Source organism: Exophiala oligosperma (assembly GCF_000835515.1).
Source record: "Exophiala oligosperma strain CBS 72588 unplaced genomic scaffold supercont1.4, whole genome shotgun sequence".
NCBI lineage: Eukaryota > Fungi > Ascomycota > Eurotiomycetes > Chaetothyriales > Herpotrichiellaceae > Exophiala > Exophiala oligosperma.
In genome coordinates this window covers 166,831-185,032 of record NW_015622821.1, presented here as the reverse complement: position 1 = coordinate 185,032, position 18,202 = coordinate 166,831, and the positions used below count along the sequence as shown (strand labels likewise).

The window sequence follows — 18,202 nt, the reverse complement described above, 5'->3', positions numbered from 1 at the left end:
CTTTCGAAAACATTCGACTCCCATCGGAGATGGCATGTCGTAGTCCGCATTCATGTTCGAGGTCCACTAGTCACAATAAGCTCCAACGTACTGCCGTGGAAGTCTTCTAGAATCTGTGCCAACAATGTGTATGTCGCTAGAGCAGTAGGCCCTGGTCGTTCGTTCGGCCGTCGTCCCCACCTCCTACGGCCACCACCGCAGAACCATCTTTCCAGCACTCCGCTGCTGGCACGACTTTATCAATCCCGGCATTCCGCCCCATCAACTTCATCTTCCATCCCCCGTATCTCTTCCCCAGATCTTGCCCCCGTGGTGCTTGCTGGTGGAGCGGACCCTCCATCAGCGTATCGTATGGTGATATGGAAAGCTCGCTTCGAAATATTCTGCATGCCAACGAGCCGACTTATGACTCAACTGTCCTTCCTTCCGGACATCTACCGGAGTCGAGCAACAGTGTTCTCGAAGCGCAGCATGGAGGGAATGAGACTCGAAAGCGCCCTGCTACGCGGATCAAGTCGACTTATCCGCGGAAAAGAGCCATTCAAGCATGTCAAAAGTGCCGGATAAGGCGAACAAAGTGCAACAATGCCCGACCTACTTGCTCTTCATGCTCGTCGATTGGTACCGAGTGTACATATGCCGAGGGGGACAATTCCACGTATGTTCCAGCAATACGGGAGATTTGCAGCACGAGTCAAGTTCATTGTGTTGGCCGGGACTGAGATCTGCGGCATGAGTTCCATCATACTGACTGGTACTAGTTTCGATTCGGCGAGTTTAGCAATACTTGACAAGCTCAACACCATCGAAGAACTCCTGAGAGGAGGCACCAATGATCGAGCCCAGGTTCACCAGGCTGCAGTAGCCGCTGCGACAAGCATCGCCGAGACAGACGCTCGAGGCACCTTATCACGGCTAAAGTCCCTGAATTCCCCGAGCCTCGAGCGGGCCAAAGATTCGGCTCCTTTCCACATGAACATCGAGGGTGTGCTCTCGTGGTCTGTATTTGATGACCTCAGCCCGAATCTCGATTTGAAAGGCCTTTTGAATTCCAGTAACCAACCCGTACCTCTAATTCCGTCCGTGGATACAGAATTTGATGAACATGTCGCGGAGGAGACGCTTGTGGCACGCTTCATGAGCAATGTCTTCATATATAATCCTGTTCTCGAGGAAGCCAAGGTCCATCGGTACATGCGTGATGCCAGATATATTGGAATTGGCTGGGATGCTCAGTCATGCTTGTTGGTACGGCGCTTTGCCTCTCTGCGCAAACACTTGATTTTCTAATTGACCAAAAAACAGCTCTTGATCTATGCTCACGGCTCCATCGCGGGACCATTCGATGGAGGCCATCAACAAGAAGCTTCGGCGTTCCGCACTACGCCTCAGTTCAAGCAGGCTGAATCATTCTTCTCTGCGGCCCAAAAGCGTATGGGGTTGTTATTGTGCAAGACTGGCGTTCTGGAAGCGCAATGCTTCTTTCTTGCTGGGGTATACTTGATGGCGACATTACGTCCCATGGAAGCCTGGAAGATGTTCGTGCAGGCCCTTGCGTGCTGTCAGGCATTCTACACCGAAAAGGAGTCTCCTGAGGCCGACAGGGAGGGCGAACAGAGACTGCGTGAAAGTATATACTGGACGTGCTTCAAGTCTGAGCTGTGAGTCGACCACTATTTGAGGATGACGATCATGGCTGACTCAAAGTACTATTTTCAGCGAGCTTCGACTCGAGCTCAATGTGTCCGAGACTTCCATATGGGATCTGACGTACCCGGCATTCTTCCCTTCGCCACCAGACGGCCTCCGGTCTCAGAGGGAGATTGTCTGGTACTTTTACCTAGCCGAAATCGCACTGAGGCGACTGGGCAATAGGATATTGAACTATGTGTATGACACGAAAGCCGCCAGCTCATTAGCGGCCATTGCCGAGTCGACTGTCGGCTTCGAACAGCAGGCCGCAGACTGGCTTCGGTCGCTGCCACAAGCACTCGATTTAGACTCAACAGTCGACGGTGAAGATGGTAGGTTGCACAACTCGCTCAAATTTATCCTCAAGGGTCATTTGCTGGATTGTTATGAGATGATGTATTGGCCTTTCATCGTGTATGCGGTCAATTACGATGCAGTGGAAAGAAACGATGCAACAATCCCCAAACCGATGATGGACTCGTTCGTGCAAAAAGCCCTGACGATCTGCGTTGAGAGAATCGAGAAAAATGAAGAAGGCTTCCGATATCGTCACCATGGGACGTGGTTGATGTTGAGGTCTTGTACGAGAAGTGCTTTTGTTCTTCTCGCTGCCGCACGGATCGAAAAACTTACATTGTTGCTGCCGGAGAGGTGGCGATATGCCATTGAAAAGGTGATTGAGATGTTGAGATACTGGAGGCGAGAAAGTAGGGATGTAGAGGATAGGCTGAGGTTGGTCGAGTTGCTTCTCGATGGCCTGATGAATGGTCATCAGGGAGAGTGACGACGCCGGGGTGGATGGGGACATGAGGTGCACATGTAATGAAGTGATGAATGGGAATTCATGCAAAGCGAAGCTGGAAATGGGACGTATAAAAAGTATATATATTGATTGAGCTTGGGAGGATCACGCATCTACTTCGCGGATCTTATATTCAAACATTTCATTCGACGGGACACTGCTCTTATCGACCATCTTTTTTGATATCTCGATTCCGGCAGCAGGGACCTGATACTCGAGCTTCTTACCTGGTGTTGGTGTCTTCCCGTCCGGCAAGACGTATGGGTATGGTAGATATTCAGGCATGAGACCCAGTTGTATGAGGACAGACGCTTGGTCCCAAGAGATGTGTTCGTGGTAGAGACGGTCACCTCGTATACAGACTACGGCGGTGAAAGGGATTTCGACCCGCTTTCCCGTCGGAGGAATGCCTGGGATCCTTCAAGGCAAGCATGAGTTTTTAGACTTTCACTTTTCATGTTCGGAACAAGAACAAACTTACATCCAATCAATCACCCGATCGTGCGTAAATTTGAAAATGAATTCGTCCACGACACGATCGATGCCCAGTGTCCTGCTCACGAGTTGTAGCTCCGTGTCGTCGGGGTTGTTGTGGATGAAGTTGTATTGGTAAAACCACGTCAGCTTCTCGCGACCGATCTCACCCGTCATCTGCATACCACGAAAGCAAGGAATCAAGTCAGCTAAAAAAAACAGAGCAGAATGATAAGAAGGTACTTGTTGGTTAAGAGAACAAAGCCAGGGTAGCAGAGGACAGCTAGTCTCACCGTCGGGATATGATTGACATATGGCTCTTGAACCATGGTCCCCATCGTCTTTGCTGCCGAGCGGTCGGCGAATTCGTAGTAAGTGTGTTCATCCCAGATGGCTTCTAGGTCGAATTCAGCGCCTTGAATGAACTTTTTCAGATGCGTCAGATTGCGAGTATGCGCGACGGATTCGTCGGCGCCGTTGAAGTCGGCTTGTGAGGGGAGAGCAAAGTTGGACGCTCGGGAAGTCGGGTACGTATAGATTTTGAAACCTGGGCTGCTTTTCGGTGGTGGTGTGGCGGAGCCAGAGAGATGGCACAGAATTGGCAAGGTCGATGAGAAGGATTTGTGTTCGGACGTGGTGCCGAAGATGACGGCTGCTTTGACTTTAGAGTCGAATGTGATCTCGGCCATGTATTTGGTCCAGAGACCCTCGCCGTAGACTGTTGTGCACAAACACATGTGAGCGTACATCGTGGGGCGAGGCCATCTACAATTGAACTTGTACAAGGAAGGGGAGCTGATTGACCTTACCGATAAGACCGATACCGTCGTTCTCGTTGCACTTGTCACATCGTTCTAGAGCGGCGACGGCCTTCGCGATGGCCTCCTGAGCGCCAGATGCAGACTTGAATGCCGGTTCGCGAACCTCGACCACCGCAAACCCTTCCTCCGCCCACTTGAGGAGAGGCGGAGGTGTTTGGTTGACGCAGACGGTGCCGCCTTCAGGATAAGTTGGGGTGTTTTGAGGAAGAACGAGAATTAGACCTGGACCCTTGCCTCGTCGTGAGAGCGGTGGTAAGAGCGAGATGTGTTCGCCGACTTTACTGAGTTCGGCGGTGGGTAGTGTCACTGGCGGCTCCATTTCTGCTGGTCCAGCCATGATGTGGGATTGAACTTGTGAGTTCTCTGACTTTTGGTGACAGGGTTGGGTTGTGAATAATATAGATACGAAGGAGATAATCGGCCTTTTGAAGGCTCGGTCGTAGGATGAAAAGGCTCAGTGATAGACAGAAAGAGAGGGTCTTACTTGGGTAGTGCTCACACCACCACGTCTTCGTAAGAGAGGTGTCCAAAGTCAGAGTGTGTACGGTAACCCGGGTTTGATTAAAGTATTTGTCGTTCGTTGGGTATTACCGTAAATTTGATTGGAGAAAGAGGTGTTGTGAGCAGTTAGTGGCCGTACTTTATGGATTGAACAGACTTTGTTATATGCATATGCATACTCTATCAGTGCTGTTCTGTGTTGGTCAGTGCCTTATCCGTTAGGTTTCCACGGTGCGCGGCCCGCTTCGATATACCACAGATGAACGCCGTATCTCGGATTGAATGATGAGGGTCGAGATCCATATGCCTCGGCTGAGTTGCCCTTAATAGTTGGGGAGAGGCTAGGTACAAATGAGGTTAGCCGCCCATCTGTTATCACCGCATAAGGCCGAAGCGCAGAAAAAAAGTTGCAAACCAGACACAGACACAGACCTCGCCAACTACCCACCACCACTACCCATCTCACTCTCACAGCAGCAGCAATGGATCTCCACGGAGATAAGTCGAAGAAGCGCAAGAGGAAGCACGCGAAATTGGCAACTGCATCGGCAGAGTCTGCAGCCACAGCGCCATCAACAGCCCTGAAAAAATCCCATCCTCCTACAGACCAATCCAGAGAAAAGAGCAAAAAGAGAAGGAAGACATCACACACCAGCGATGATGAGTCAGATGATGATATTGAGGAAGAGCCGTTAGGACAAGAAGTGCCGGTGTCAGCAAGTGGCCCCAATGGCACAGAAGGAGAGAACGACGCCGCCCCAAGCGACGACGACAATGCTGGTTCTGAACTCGAAGAAACAGTTAACACCATCAACGGAAACGCCGAAATCACTTCTGCAGAATCAGATCTCCCAACCGACACAGTCCCCTCCCTCCCTGGTACAGATGTCACGCCGCAACAGTTCAGCGACCTCTCTCTGTCCGAGCGCACCATGGAAGCCTTGGCTGACATGAATTTCACCAATATGACTGAAATCCAACGACGGGGCATCCCGCCTTTGCTCGCCGGTCGTGATGTTCTGGGTGCCGCCAAAACTGGTTCAGGAAAAACATTGGCTTTCCTCATTCCCGCAATCGAGATGCTACACGCTCTTCGTTTCAAGCCTCGCAACGGCACCGGTGTCATTGTCGTCAGTCCCACCCGCGAATTGGCCCTCCAGATATTCGGCGTCGCACGAGAACTCATGGCCCATCACACTCAGACCTTTGGCATCGTGATTGGTGGAGCCAATAAGCCCGCTGAAGCAGACAAATTGACCAAGGGTGTCAACCTCCTCATCGCGACCCCCGGACGTCTTCTAGATCATCTGCAGACCACAAAGGGCTTCGTGTACAAGAATCTGAAAGCGCTCGTCATCGATGAGGCAGATCGTATCTTGGAAGTCGGGTTCGAAGATGAAATGCGCCAGATCGTCAAGATTTTGCCCAAGGAAAACAGACAGACGATGCTGTTCTCCGCGACACAGACAACCAAAGTCGAGGACCTCGCACGTATCTCTCTGCGTCCGGGCCCGTTGTACATCAACGTCGACCATACGAAGGAACACAGCACCGTCGAGGGTCTCGAGCAGGGCTACGTGATCTGCGACAGCGACAAACGGTTCTTGTTGCTTTTCAGCTTTCTGAAACGCAACTTGAAGAAAAAGGTCATTGTCTTCATGTCTAGCTGCAACTGCGTCAAGTACTATTCCGAACTGTTCAACTACATCGACTTGCCCGTTCTCGAACTCCACGGAAACTTGAAACAGCAGAAACGTAGCAACACCTTCTTCGAGTTCTGCAACGCAAAGGTCGGCACGATGGTGTGCACCGACGTCGCCGCAAGAGGTCTCGACATCCCTTCGGTTGACTGGATCGTGCAATTCGACCCACCCGACGATCCGAGAGATTACATTCACCGTGTGGGACGGACAGCACGAGGCTCAAACGGCAAGGGTCGCAGTCTCATGTTCCTGCAGCCCAGCGAGGTTGGGTTCCTCAGCCACCTGAAAGAGGCGAGGGTCCCCGTCGTCGAATTCGATTTCCCCGCGAAAAAATTGTTGAACATTCAAAGTCAATTGGAAAAGTTGATCACCCAAAACTATTATCTGAACAAGGTAAGTCGTCGAGCCCACACATGCACATTCATATCGCTTCCACTCCCCCTTTTCCTTTGTACTTTTGACGCGCTCAAATTTTGCCAACTCGGCGACTAACCTTTCTCTTTTCGCTTTCCAGTCCGCAAAAGACGGCTACAGGTCATACCTCCAGGCTTATGCGTCGCATAGTCTGCGGTCCGTCTTTGACGTCAACAAGCTCGACCTGGTCAAGGTGGCCAAGAGCTTTGGGTTCGCCACACCGCCCAGGGTGGACATCCAGCTCGGCTCGAGCATGCAGAGGGACAAGAAGCACGCTGGCCGGAGATCGTTCGGGAGCCAACCCAGGCAGAACGGCCACGGTCTGAAATTCAAAAGGAGAAACGGCGGTGATTGATTTAGTTGGTTGGTGAACTTGAAACGAGGCACGGATTGGGTCATTGGGCAGATTGAGTAATGGGCGTTCCCTGTAGCGACCGGTTCTAAAAAGCTCTCGCATGGCATGTCAGGTTCATTCATGAAATGTTTCAACGTCAGTTCAAATCGCTAGGTATCTTATTATGCTTCTTCATGCTGCTACTTACCAAGGAACGGGCTTGATTTTGATCGTATGCAGATACAGGAAAGAAGAAATCTCGAACAAGCTCTTCGTTATATTTTGTGATAATCCAAGAATTTGTAGTTCTTTTTGCTCAACAACACATCGCTAGCTGGCTTTCTTTGACCCAAATCGAAAAGCTTCAAGCTTACAAAGGAAAAGAGAGTTGTGCCCATAGTCTATCGTCTCATTACACTGTCCGAACCCGCTTGCAATTCGTGTTCAAGGTCATTACCAACAAAGGAACCGGCCTCCTGTGGTCTTGGATCTTCAGCACCCTTCGCCCATTGGCCTGGGTTCTCCGGGATTGGCACGTTCATATTGGCACTGGTGGGTGTCTGGGTTGGTTGGTGGCGGACGTGGTGGCGGAATCTCATGACCTCGTCAAGAATCATCTTCCGCATCTCCTGCACATCTTCGACCACTTCGAATGAGAAATCAAATGTCTTCGGGCAGGCCGGTTCATCTGATGCGTCATGCCAGATGTGCAAGTATTTGTGCTCGAGAGCGTCCTCGACCGAGATACGCGACGACGGATCGAATGCCAGCATCCGGTCCAACAGGTCGAGGGCGTCAGGGTTGGCCTGTGGGAAGAGTCTTTGAAAAGGGATCTTGGGCATGAATGGCAAGTTCCGGACGTATTCCTGAGCACGCGGGGATCCTATCCTTGAGAGTGTCTCCTCACTAGGTGTACCCAGATAGTGGAGGATTTGATTCAACTGATCGACATAGTCACGACCTTTGAAGAACGGACGTCCACCCAACAGCTCGGCCAAGATACATCCCACCGACCACACATCGACTACATGAGGGGTTAGATCGGACTCAAACGACCTGTAGACGCGTATGACTTACTGGCTTTAGTGTAGCTCTGGAAGCTCAACATAATCTCAGGGGCCCGGTACCACCTGGTCGCGACATACTCAGTCATGTAACCAGCGTTCTCCTCTGGGTCTTGTGAGAATCCTCTTGCCAGACCAAAATCGCAGATCTTGAGCTCGCAGTCGGCGTTAACGAGCAGATTGCCTGGTTTGAGATCTCTGTGCAGGACATTGGCAGAGTGAATGTATTTGAGACCACAAAGAATCTGGTAGATGAATGATTGGAAATGCGCGTCTGTCAGCGGCTGGCCAGAGCGGATGATGGCAGCCAAGTCGCATTCCATGAGTTCTGTTCCTTGTTAACATGATACTTGTGCCTGAAGCGTATGGACATACCCTCATAGAGATAAGTCTCGTTGAAGTTGTCTGGGCGGGGGATGTCCATGTCATACAGACAGGTGATCTGCAATAGTTTAGCCTGGGGGTCATCACTGGAGGCTACCGCAACTGACATTTCTATGACCCCGGAAATGTTGAAGGAGCTTGATCTCACGAAGAGCTCTCTTTGCAAGAATCTTTTTGCTGAAGACGTTTGTGACCTTCTTGATGGCAACCCCCTCGCCAGTTTGAGAGTTGGTCGCAGCGCTTCACCCTTGTCAGCTAGAAGTATTGTGAAGTATACCACGACCGGCTTACCAGACAATACCATAAGCTCCTTGGCCCAACTCTTTTGTTACAGTGTACCTCTCATCGACAATGAAGTCTTGGTTGAAGACCTTGAACACTTTGCGCCCAGATAAATCCCCCATGATTGCTGATGAATGGCTTTGCGCGAAAGGGTCGCGATGGGATGAAAGGGAGAGATTTGGGAGAAGGTCAGGTCTGGGAGCACGAGAGGACCCGGCCGGATTGATATGTGACAAAGACGGAGTAATTTCCTGACGGTTGTCGAATCTTGAAGTGTGTGCGGCTGAGGAATAGGGTTGGGCTGGTGCTGACGCTGAATACAACCTGTGTTACGGCGAGCGAACAATCGCAGGTCGGAGGTGGGGGCCACTTGGAGACACAGGGAAAAGACGGGATGTAAGACGTGGCCAGTAAGGTCCCAAATAGAGGATAATGCGTAGACTGGAGATGAATACAAGAACTGCGATGTGTGGGATATATTGTGTGATTTCCAAAGGGGTTTCAATAACCGCCTCCGGTGATTTCCTGGCGCTTGTGGTGGGTGCGCAAGGTGTTTAGCAGAACAGGAGGGGCAGGAGAAACACGATACAAAGGCTGAAGCAGAGGAAAGAGTACGGAGTATCCGTACGGTGACCTCAGAGACCAAAGGTCCAAAGACTCCGCCGTAGCCAGAATGAGGGGGAACAGACGATAAGCCAATGATAAATCCCCATGTCGCCAAGCAACCAAAGGCCCGGAGCGCACGTGTGGTGACGTGTGCAGCGCCCTCCAAAGCACCCATGAGCGAAGAAGCTACTGAGGGAGATTTTATTATTAGCAACTGAAGACACTTTCTTGATTGATTGATGGCTCGTTTGATGGCTTGATCGATTGACTGATCGATGCCAGAGTGGAATTTCTACGCAAATCTCAGTCAATTGTTTCACTCGCGGAACCTCATTCTTGCAGCGGGCGCTCCGCAACCTGGCTACTGATGACCAATCTGGATGCATGCATGTTGATGTAGGCCCGTCTAAGAGGGCCGGTTTTGAGGTTGGTGTGAAACCAGTAACTGTAGATTGATATCCACCAGGCCACATTCCTAGTGCCATATTAAAACGACAAAGTGCCTTGCGCAACCCACATTGTCGACATCATGGAAGAGCTCTTGACAAAACACCGTAAAGAAAAACGGGATCTGCAAGCTAGAATCACTCAGAAGAAGAAAAATGCTACCAAGAAAACGAGGAAAGGAGTCAATGACGAATGTGAACGATTGGAGAGAGAGTTGGCCGAAAACCAGCAGGCCGAGATCGATGCTTTGGAACCCAGAGACGAGCAGTTAGAGTTGGCTGTTGACGACCTGACGCTCGAGGGGCCTGTCAAAGAGGACGCTACTGTGACCGAGTCTGATGGACCCGAGACAATCTCAGACATAGCCAACAGTTCTCCCTCTGTTGGGCAGTCACGACAAAAGAAACCAAACCGACAAAAAGCAAGACTGGCGCGAAGAGCGGCCGAGCAGGAGGCTCAAGCTGCTGCGGCCGCAGAAGAAGCGCAAAATATGCCTGACCGACGAGAACAGGAAATGGCGGCAATGAAGAAACAAATGGATGCCAGGGGTCTGGTGGAAACTATGATCCGTCCTGATGGACATTGTCTCTTCTCCGCGTGTGCGCACAGTATGCCGGCGGACCAAATCGCAAAGTCAGGGCCGAAACAAGAACCTTACCAGAACGTAAGATACGCGGCGGCAGAGTTCATGAAGGCACACCCCGACGACTTTGCGGCGTTTATGGAAGAACCACTCGACTCGTACGTGGCGCGGATAAGAGATAGTGCTGAATGGGGAGGCGAACTCGAGTTACAGGCAATTGCACGAGCATACAACATCAACATCAACGTGGTGCGAGCCGATGGCCGCGTTGAGAAGATCGGCTCAGGATCTGACAAAACGGACGATTCAACCGACGTGTGGCTCGCATACTATCAACACAGTTTTGGCCTCGGTGAACATTACAACGCTCTCAAAAAGACCGATGCAGCTTAGGATCGTCAAAGGTGTGGCATTGGAAGATCGGAACGACTGTTAACATGTTGGGACACGCCTCTCCCCTCTGCCTATCATCGATGTCTCCAGACCGAGATCCAATCTTGCACGTTACCCTCCGTGTCTTTGCCTATTTGGTGCGTATCAGCAGGGTGCCAGTGGCCCACTCGCTCAAGACCTCCTGGACTCGATGGTGCCAATGGGTTCATCATGACGTTGCCCTCTGCGTCATACTTGACTTCCTCCCCTGGATGACTCAAGTGCTCGAGGTACGCCTTTGGAGGAGACGCAAAAGGAGGGCCGCCCGCTTGAGCAGGCTTGTTGGTGGGAAATTCCAAACAAACCAGATTAGCTTGAGGATCAGGACGCAGAAGTTGCGACATCCTCTTGGCCCAAGCTGATCTCATGGGTGGTTGCATCGCGCAGAAGAACTAGAAATTAGATGTGAGCAGCTGATACCTGGTTGCCACTTCGTCGAATTTAACAAGCCAAATGCCAATCCACTTACAGTATAGTCATAGATCAAATCGAACTTGGTATCTTTGTCCAGTCCTACCTTCTCGAGCCATTCATCGGCATAAAAGTCACCCTGAACGAACCGAGCACTTCCCTTGCCCACCTTTTCGTCCTTGAGCGGGTAGTCCTTCTCATGATCTTTCAGGTATTCTTCGCAAGCCTTCAAGGCATTTGTAGCGTACTCCAGGCCAATCGCGTCATAACCGAAGCTTTGCAGAAGCAACACATCAACACCCCGACCGCAACCAGGTACCAATGCACGCTTCCGACGCGTCTTTCCGTCCTCCTCGATCATTGCGTGACCAATCACATCTGTGTGGTTGGATAATGTGTCTGTCAACGCAGGAGACGGATTTCCACGGTCCCATGGTAGAAAGTCGCCCTTTGACCAGAGATGGTCCCAGCCTTCCGCATACTTGGCCCCTTGGTACGTAGAGAAGTGGGTTTGAAGTGCAGCTCGAGCTTCCTCGAGCGGGACATCTCGACGGCCGCCAACCGGTAGAGACATTGTGGATGTTGATTGCGCACAGGGTTGTACGGTTGTCTGCAGGTGCTGGTGCCGAGTGTGAAGCTGGGGATCAGTTGGGATTCTGAGTGTGTGTTGAAAATGCAATGGATGAATTCTTGTCAGTGGACCCAAGAGTAGCACTGGACGAGTTTTCCGAGCTCTTTGACAACCGAGAATCGTGTGTGTGACAACCCCGTTGCCTGCAATACTCATGAGATGATATTTGATCAGCGCCGACTTGACCTGGGAAACAGCAGCGCCGCTTCAAACAATGGAAAAGGTTAGTGATATGCTGGACGTTAGGGTTGTCAGTTTACAAGGTGCTTCGACGATGTTCTCTCTGGTCTTTCCCCGCAATACAAGCATCTTGTGAAACATTCAGTAATTGGTCCGATCGACTTTGACTGCCAGAGGACAACCATATCGGTCTGAATATGGTGCCTTCAGGAATATCATGACCATGTCAACAGCGTTACACGCATTGTTTAAACAGCTGTCGATATCAAGCAAATCCCATTGAAGCCGCAGCTGGCAAGAAATAACTCGTAACAAGGTCGATGAAAGGGCTGCGGCTATATCCTATCTCTTTCGGCACTGTAACCCGGATTTCAACGCAGAGCAAGATTAAAGCCTCACTCCACGGCCATTGTCGCCTGCGGATATCTTGGTGTCGATTGAGGACAACATGCGCCCTATGACCGACGCGTCACCATCAGCAGAGGACCGACTCAACGAGTTGCTGTTGAGGACGAGTCAAAGGCATATGCAGTCTAGATGCTGGTACCCACGGTCGATGCTATTCAGACCGAGGTCCGGAGTATTGAAAATACTCGTATTCGTACTTGGAGTCGAGTTCTTTCGTACACCAGCGGCTCTCCGACGCTCGCTCTCATCTTCCTCCAATGATCCCCAGGCTTGCGGCAAAGACGGCACGATTTCCTCTCTTCAGATTCAATCTTTTTGAACTTCGACTCGGTAAATGTGTGCTTTGACCCCGCCATTTTCCCTCCGTCATTGGTCCTCTGTTTGTTGCGCCAGATACGGTGGGGATGTACTCCGTACATGGCCTGCTACTTGTCTGTAGCCAGCATGTCTCGCATGCCGACACGCCCTTAATGGCCTACGACTGCAGTCTTCCTTTATTTCTTCAATTTTGACCACACATGAAGACGTGCAGCTGTACTGGAGGCTACTGATGAACGCTGAAACATGCCTATGACTACCATATAACCGTGCTCACTCTCTTTGCCTTTCCCTCTCATTCAATCCAGCATATATAGGAGGGATGACTCGGACAAACGATAGCAATCACCGCGATCCTACCTTTGCATTTGAGCGCACTTTGAGACCTACATATGGCTGCCAACAGCCCCGAGAAGATTTCAGCTTTGCTACAGACGTCAGCCAATCCAGGCACACCGGAGTATAATGGAAAAGAGGCTGGAAAGGAATACGATGTACCGTCCGACGTGAGGTCGGTACACACGACTCATTCAACGGCTCCAAGCGAACAATCAACAGTCGGAGAAAGTCAGGATATTGAAATCGCAGATGATGTCTTACAAAGGACCATCACCCCGAAAAGTCCTCTCGTCAAGGTCCCTCGGTCGAAACGACGGGGGCTTTTTTCGCGGTTCGCCATTGTCGCCGAAGTCACCCAGCCGTTCGACTACAAGGATTCGACGAAATGGTTCATCACTTTCATTGTCGCAGTTGCGGCCGCAGCTGCCCCCATCGGAAGTTCTATCATTTTGCGTAAGCTTGTTCCTCTGGTAAGGTGTCCCTTGCACTGCTGACTGGTCCGACTAGCAACTCTTGAAGACGTTGCTAAAGATCTCCATTCGACGCCTACCACGACTAACTTATCCGTCGCTCTGTACATGCTCAGTATGGCCATTTTCCCGCTCTGGTGGTCGATGTTCTCGGAGTTATTTGGACGGCGGTCAGTTTATATCGTCTCTTTTGCGCTTTTCGTTCTCTTTGCTGTTATTAGTGCCGAATCTCAGTCGATAGGAATGTTAGTTGGTATGCGCATGCTTTCCGGAGGAGCTGCTGCTTCTGTCCAAGCCGTAGGTGCAGGAACCATCGCCGACATTTGGGAGTCGAGAGAAAGGGGACGAGCCATGGGCACGTTCTATCTGGGCCCTCTTTGCGGTCCCTTGGCGGCACCCATTGTGGGCGGTGTCCTCGGGCAGCATTGGGATTGGAGAGCTACTCAATGGGCGCTTGTAATCTACGGGGGTAAGTAGAAGTGCATTGTGACAACAGACAAGAAAGGACTGACATAATCTCTAGTTTTGGCCTGGGTTTTGCTGTTCTTCGGCCTCCCAGAAACCCTCAGAGCAACGAAGGATATCGTTGACGAAGCCGCAAATGAGACTACCTCGTCTATGAGTGATCGGTCTGGGGCGCCCTTGAGCCGGACATCGACCCGCGAGGCTGTCCAGCAAAGCAGCCAAAAGTACCTGAAAGTGCTAAAAATGTTGCTCGTTGACCCACTTCAGGTCATCTTGTACATCAGGTTCATGCCGGTTCTACTGACGGTTTACTATTCGGCCATTACTTTCGGCTCGCTTTACGTGTTGAACATCAGTGTCCAGTATACCTTTGAGAGGCCGCCTTATCAATTCTCAACCATTATCATTGGGTTGCTCTACATTCCGAATTCAATTGGGTACATCCTTGCAAGCGTCTTTGGCGGTAGGTGGATGGACTCCATTATGAAACGGGAGGCGTTGAAGGCACGCCGGATAGACGAGAGAGGCAAACTGATCTTTCATCCGGAGGATCGCATGCGAGAGAACGCGTGGCTTGGTGCCCTGCTCTATCCTGTTGCCTTGGTCTGGTACGGCTGGACGGCTGAGAAAGGGGTGCTTTGGATCGTTCCCGTGAGTCACCCTTGGGAGCGAATGTCATATGCAGGTACAGGGACTGACACGTGGAGTACAGATGATTGCGAACTTCTTCTACGGCGTTGGCTCCATGCTTATTTTTGCCATGTCGACCACTATGTTGACGGAATTCATGCCACGACGATCATCTTCGGGCGTCGCCTTGAACAATTTTTGCCGAAATATCCTGTCGTGTGTTGGTGCAATCGTTGGTGCCCCCGTCATCTCGGGCATTGGCAATGGCTGGCTTTTTACTATTTTGGGAATCTGGACACTGTCCAGCGCATCCGTGATATGGGCGATGAAACGATTCGGGCCTCGATGGCGAGAGAAAATGGATAGAGAACTCGACTGAACGAATGACGATGATGAATACAATTGTTGTAGACTGCGGTTCTCGGTATGCATTCTCGGATAGAATAATAGAGTAATGCACGTGATGAAACGCCCTTTGCCGACTGTGAGATCAACGAAGTCCGCTCTGCACGATAAAGGTCAATAACGAATCATATAGAAATCTGGTTGAAAGTGAGGCGACGATAGAGATGAACGAAGGGAAGAGAAGAGCCAACGAGATACGAGTACGAGGGACTACGGGGGAGGACTGGGATCTATATGCCGTTCCTGCGCTTCGTTCGCCCCTTGTGCCGTCGATTCTGCGCTGGGTCAATCGAGTGAAATCCTCCCAATCTTCTTCAATTTGTTCATGCCGCGTTTCTTTTTTCGTCGATCAGCCAACGTCTTCTATCACATGCCCTCATGCACTTGCATCGGCTGAACGCGGAATTCGCCCTCTAGTGCTGCTGGGCCTGGGATGGTGCATTCACTTCCTGTGTCTCCATGAACTCCTCCACGTCGCACCACGAACTGGTCTCAACTGGTCTCACTTGGGGGAATTTGAACGACGGTGACTTGGTCATTCGACCAAGCGACCACCGGCTTTTGCTCTTTTGCCTGCATTTCGTCGTCGAATGAAGCCGTGGGATTGTCGTTGGGCATCAACACAAGTGTCACTTTCGGCCACCCATTCGGGCCAATCAACAATGTACAGCTGCACATTTCGTCCAATTGCGGGCATTCACCCAAGATGATTCCAGTCTCAGTTGCAGTTGCCTGACCCTGAGTCAGTTTCTATCTTTTTTCGAGCCACGCTACCTCTGCACGCTGTCCGCATTACTTTCGCCAAAGCATCCGGCCCGACACTTGCGCAAAAGCAACGGCTGGTATGCTACAACGTGGCCCAATTGCAAAATGCTCCATTCCTACGCTTGGAAGGAGAGGCGGGATTTGATGAAAGATGACTCCCAGAGCAGAAGATCATGCCCGGGCCTCAAGATCTGGCCATTGCTCGACCATCTGGCAACTTTTGCCTCCTTCCAAAGTTCTCAGCCATTGCGAACTCCTTTTGAGCTTCCTGCGTCGTATCTTCTGCTTGTCTCCCGCTTATGTACCCAAGCGAAACCATCCGATCAGTTGCTGTCACGTCATCGCTGCTTTTCCATTCCTCCGTGACACTCGTGATACCGGCCTGAAGGTGTGACAGGAAACACCGACGCTCTGGCCACTCAGAATACCATATAATCCTGCGTCGGCTGTGCCTGTCCCCCCCGTCATGGTCAAAAGCAAGAAAGGCAAAAGAAAGAATAAGTACCAGAATCGACACAACCCTCGGGTCGAAGAACCCAACTCAACTCACAATGGCTCGGCCGTACCAATTCCAGTATGCACAGCTTCCTGTGTTTCAATGGAGAACTTTTGACAGAAATACCCTCACATTTTCTTCCCATCCCATTGTGCCGCCCGAACGAATATACCCTTTTCCCCCATTTGCTGACGACCCTCTAAAGAGTTTCGAGTCCCAGCCAGGATCGCCAGCATTAAACGAAAAGGCGGTACCAGAATCGTTGAACCCGCCACCAGAAGATCTTGAAGGCAAGCCAGCACTCCATAAAGGTATTTTGACACATACTAATTGTCAAGAAGAAATAATACTATTGGAAGACGACAACGGTGCTTCCGACGACAGTGCAGAAACAAGTTCGACAGCGAACGCGGTCTTAGATGACCCATTGGATTCTGAAGAAGCTCCCAAGGACGAAGGTATGTCGGGGTCTGGAAATACTCAGGCACAATCTTCTAACCGGATCTTGGACGGAGCAGAAGCTCCTCCACCAGATTCAAGTGAGGCTTCACAGGAAGAAGCGAATACCGCTATGGAAGCGCAAGACACGCCTCCTGAAGCTGCGGAAACAAGCCCGGCAGAAACGCCAAAGGAAGCTGAGATTGAAGCCGCCGCCGATGTTGGTAACACAGAAGATGAAACCAAGGAGACAACAACCGATGACGACAAGCCATCAGAGCCAGAAAGTGTGGTTGAAATAGTAGAAAAAATGCAAGAAGCAGACGCCCCTCCAGAGCAAATAGCTGAGGTGCTTGAACAAGCCATGTCTGACGTCGGTGCCGGGCCCGAGGCCCCGGACACAATTATTATTGATGCGGATCCGCCTACAGTTGAATCCGAAGAGACTCCAGCGGCGACGCCGGAGAACCATGAAGACTCACCAGAACCAGCTGGTGAGGCCAATCAAGCATCATCAGATGAAACGACACCGGATTCAATCGAAGCTCCACCAGCCGAGGAAACAACAGAGTCAGAAGCTACGCCACCAGACGACAGTTCCGGGGACAACCCAGAGGCAACAAATGATGCCGAAGAGCCAACACAAGACGCCCCGGCCAACGACGAGAGCGACCCGCCAGTAGAGGCGGCAACGGAGACCACTGCTGAGGAAGAGAAAGAGCCAGAAGGAGAAAACGGCTCCGCTGGCGAGCCAGTGACGGCTCCTGAAGCCGAAAGCGCAGGTGGCGAAGAGAAAGAGGTTGATGCAGATGCTGGCCCCGACGGAACTGGGGATGCCACATCTCCTCCTGAGAATCCTCCTGCCGAGAGTAGCAGCCCCGATCCACCAGCCGAGGAGGCTACTGAGCCAACGCCAACAGATGAGGCAGCTCCCTCTTCAGAAGAGGCTGATGGAAACAACGAAGAGCCATCTGCTACCGATGGAGACGGAGATGCTGCTCCTGATGGCGACGATAAGGCACCGGCCGATGAGGAGACGCCCGCGGCAGATGCGCCAGACGCAGAAGCGAGCGATGAAGCGACTAAGGAAGCTGAAGAAGCACCAGAAGAGAAATCTGATGAGGCTGTTTCAGCCGAAGCTACCACCGCAGACGTGGAAATGCCGTCTGCGGAGGAGACACCAGATGCACCAGCAGAAGAGGCTGCTCCTGAGGCAGCAGAATCCAACGAAGCCACTGGAGAAGATGCCCCTGCTGAGGAAGTCCCTGCTGAAGAAAACGCAGACGGCAATACTGCACCGGAAGAGACACCCGCGGAAGACTCCGCACCAGCAGAAGAACCTCCTGTCGAAGAGGCACCTTCCACTGAAGAGCCAGCCACCGAGGAAGCACCCGCTGAAGGAACACCAGCGACTGAGGAGACACCCGCCAAAGAAGGCCCTGCTGAAGAGACCGCTCCTGAAGAACCTGCTGCAGAAGAAGCACCTACCGAAGAGTCAGCTGCTGCAGAGGCTCCCGCTGAAGACGCACCTGCGAGCGAAGAAGCTGCTCCTGTGGACGAGGCGCCAGCAGAGGAAGCACCAGCTGACGCACCTGCTGAGGAACCTCCCGCTGAAGAACCTGCCACCGAAGAACCTGCCACCGAAGAACCTGCCACCGAAGAACCTGCCACCGAAGAACCTGCCACCGAAGAACCTGCCACCGAAGA

The 18,202-nt window shown here is 51.6% G+C and overlaps 8 protein-coding genes across 9 annotated transcripts in view; 5 read left to right on the top strand and 3 right to left on the bottom strand.

Annotated features, from left to right (window-relative positions):
• Positions 1–257: 257 nt before the first annotated feature.
• Positions 258–2,645, top strand: PV06_04215 (the record flags this gene model as incomplete). Of its 2 annotated transcripts, XM_016405078.1 has the most annotated exons (4): positions 258–658; positions 762–1,248; positions 1,306–1,661; positions 1,720–2,645. In XM_016405078.1, 4 exons carry the CDS (start codon positions 360–362, stop codon positions 2,474–2,476), a joined length of 1,899 nt encoding a protein of 632 aa, XP_016263284.1. In that variant the 3' UTR covers positions 2,477–2,645. The 2 variants fall into 2 exon arrangements, with proteins under 2 accessions (XP_016263284.1, XP_016263285.1); XM_016405079.1 differs by having other exon boundaries at positions 586–1,248.
• On the bottom strand, positions 2,558–4,439 carry PV06_04214 (uncharacterized protein). Its single transcript, XM_016405077.1, has 4 exons — positions 3,778–4,439; positions 3,262–3,686; positions 2,976–3,145; positions 2,558–2,912 (listed from the first exon to the last, which is right to left on the bottom strand). Exons 1-4 carry the CDS (start codon positions 4,124–4,126, stop codon positions 2,600–2,602), a joined length of 1,257 nt encoding a protein of 418 aa, XP_016263283.1. The 5' UTR covers positions 4,127–4,439; the 3' UTR covers positions 2,558–2,599.
• A 309-nt stretch (positions 4,440–4,748) lies between these two features.
• PV06_04213 (ATP-dependent RNA helicase has1) lies at positions 4,749–7,003 on the top strand. The gene is made up of 2 exons (XM_016405076.1): positions 4,749–6,386; positions 6,508–7,003. The coding sequence occupies exons 1-2, from the start codon at positions 4,773–4,775 to the stop codon at positions 6,760–6,762; spliced, it is 1,869 nt and encodes a 622-aa protein (XP_016263282.1). The 5' UTR covers positions 4,749–4,772; the 3' UTR covers positions 6,763–7,003.
• Positions 6,897–9,044, bottom strand: PV06_04212 (mitogen-activated protein kinase spm1). Its single transcript, XM_016405075.1, has 5 exons — positions 8,481–9,044; positions 8,297–8,429; positions 8,181–8,247; positions 7,819–8,133; positions 6,897–7,765 (listed from the first exon to the last, which is right to left on the bottom strand). The coding sequence occupies exons 1-5, from the start codon at positions 8,591–8,593 to the stop codon at positions 7,143–7,145; spliced, it is 1,251 nt and encodes a 416-aa protein (XP_016263281.1). The 5' UTR covers positions 8,594–9,044; the 3' UTR covers positions 6,897–7,142.
• Positions 9,045–9,305: 261 nt separating this feature from the next.
• On the top strand, positions 9,306–11,047 carry PV06_04211 (uncharacterized protein). Its single transcript, XM_016405074.1, has one exon. The coding sequence runs from the start codon at positions 9,607–9,609 to the stop codon at positions 10,498–10,500; it is 894 nt and encodes a 297-aa protein (XP_016263280.1). The 5' UTR covers positions 9,306–9,606; the 3' UTR covers positions 10,501–11,047.
• Positions 10,497–12,217, bottom strand: PV06_04210 (uncharacterized protein). The gene is made up of 2 exons (XM_016405073.1): positions 11,009–12,217; positions 10,497–10,931 (listed from the first exon to the last, which is right to left on the bottom strand). The coding sequence occupies exons 1-2, from the start codon at positions 11,735–11,737 to the stop codon at positions 10,575–10,577; spliced, it is 1,086 nt and encodes a 361-aa protein (XP_016263279.1). The 5' UTR covers positions 11,738–12,217; the 3' UTR covers positions 10,497–10,574.
• PV06_04209 (uncharacterized protein) lies at positions 12,037–15,012 on the top strand. The gene is made up of 4 exons (XM_016405072.1): positions 12,037–13,279; positions 13,334–13,765; positions 13,820–14,412; positions 14,474–15,012. The coding sequence occupies exons 1-4, from the start codon at positions 12,880–12,882 to the stop codon at positions 14,768–14,770; spliced, it is 1,722 nt and encodes a 573-aa protein (XP_016263278.1). The 5' UTR covers positions 12,037–12,879; the 3' UTR covers positions 14,771–15,012.
• Positions 15,013–16,047: 1,035 nt separating this feature from the next.
• The window catches only part of PV06_04208 (uncharacterized protein), a gene marked incomplete at its 3' end in the record, with an annotated part of 5,416 nt that continues 3,261 nt past the window's right edge, over positions 16,048–18,202 (top strand). Inside the window, exon 1 of the mRNA XM_016405071.1 lies at positions 16,048–16,989. Coding sequence (XP_016263277.1) covers positions 16,113–16,989 — 877 coding nt within the window. The 5' untranslated portion in view covers positions 16,048–16,112. The remainder of the gene's footprint in view (positions 16,990–18,202) is intronic.

What these genes read in the sequence shown, in the direction of transcription:
- PV06_04212 (XM_016405075.1), bottom strand. Translation starts at nt 8,593, where the DNA reads ATGGGGGATTTATCTGGGCGCAAAGTGTTCAAGGTCTTCAACCAAGAC. An exon ending in GGAGCTTATGGTATTGTCTG is followed by an intron (nt 8,430 to 8,480) that starts GTAAGCCGGTCG and finishes ACAAGGGTGAAG; the next exon opens with CGCTGCGACCAACTCTCAAA. An exon ending in ATTTCCGGGGTCATAGAAAT is followed by an intron (nt 8,248 to 8,296) that starts GTCAGTTGCGGT and finishes AAACTATTGCAG; the next exon opens with ATCACCTGTCTGTATGACAT.
- PV06_04209 (XM_016405072.1), top strand. Translation starts at nt 12,880, where the DNA reads ATGGCTGCCAACAGCCCCGAGAAGATTTCAGCTTTGCTACAGACGTCA. An exon ending in CGGAAGTTCTATCATTTTGC is followed by an intron (nt 13,280 to 13,333) that starts GTAAGCTTGTTC and finishes TGGTCCGACTAG; the next exon opens with CAACTCTTGAAGACGTTGCT. An exon ending in GGCGCTTGTAATCTACGGGG is followed by an intron (nt 13,766 to 13,819) that starts GTAAGTAGAAGT and finishes CATAATCTCTAG; the next exon opens with TTTTGGCCTGGGTTTTGCTG.
- PV06_04210 (XM_016405073.1), bottom strand. Translation starts at nt 11,737, where the DNA reads ATGAGTATTGCAGGCAACGGGGTTGTCACACACACGATTCTCGGTTGT. An exon ending in ATTTGATCTATGACTATACT is followed by an intron (nt 10,932 to 11,008) that starts GTAAGTGGATTG and finishes TCTAATTTCTAG; the next exon opens with TTCTTCTGCGCGATGCAACC.
- PV06_04214 (XM_016405077.1), bottom strand. Translation starts at nt 4,126, where the DNA reads ATGGCTGGACCAGCAGAAATGGAGCCGCCAGTGACACTACCCACCGCC. An exon ending in CGACGGTATCGGTCTTATCG is followed by an intron (nt 3,687 to 3,777) that starts GTAAGGTCAATC and finishes TGTGCACAACAG; the next exon opens with TCTACGGCGAGGGTCTCTGG. An exon ending in ATGTCAATCATATCCCGACG is followed by an intron (nt 3,146 to 3,261) that starts GTGAGACTAGCT and finishes CGTGGTATGCAG; the next exon opens with ATGACGGGTGAGATCGGTCG.
- PV06_04213 (XM_016405076.1), top strand. Translation starts at nt 4,773, where the DNA reads ATGGATCTCCACGGAGATAAGTCGAAGAAGCGCAAGAGGAAGCACGCG. An exon ending in AAAACTATTATCTGAACAAG is followed by an intron (nt 6,387 to 6,507) that starts GTAAGTCGTCGA and finishes TTCGCTTTCCAG; the next exon opens with TCCGCAAAAGACGGCTACAG.
- PV06_04211 (XM_016405074.1), top strand. Translation starts at nt 9,607, where the DNA reads ATGGAAGAGCTCTTGACAAAACACCGTAAAGAAAAACGGGATCTGCAA.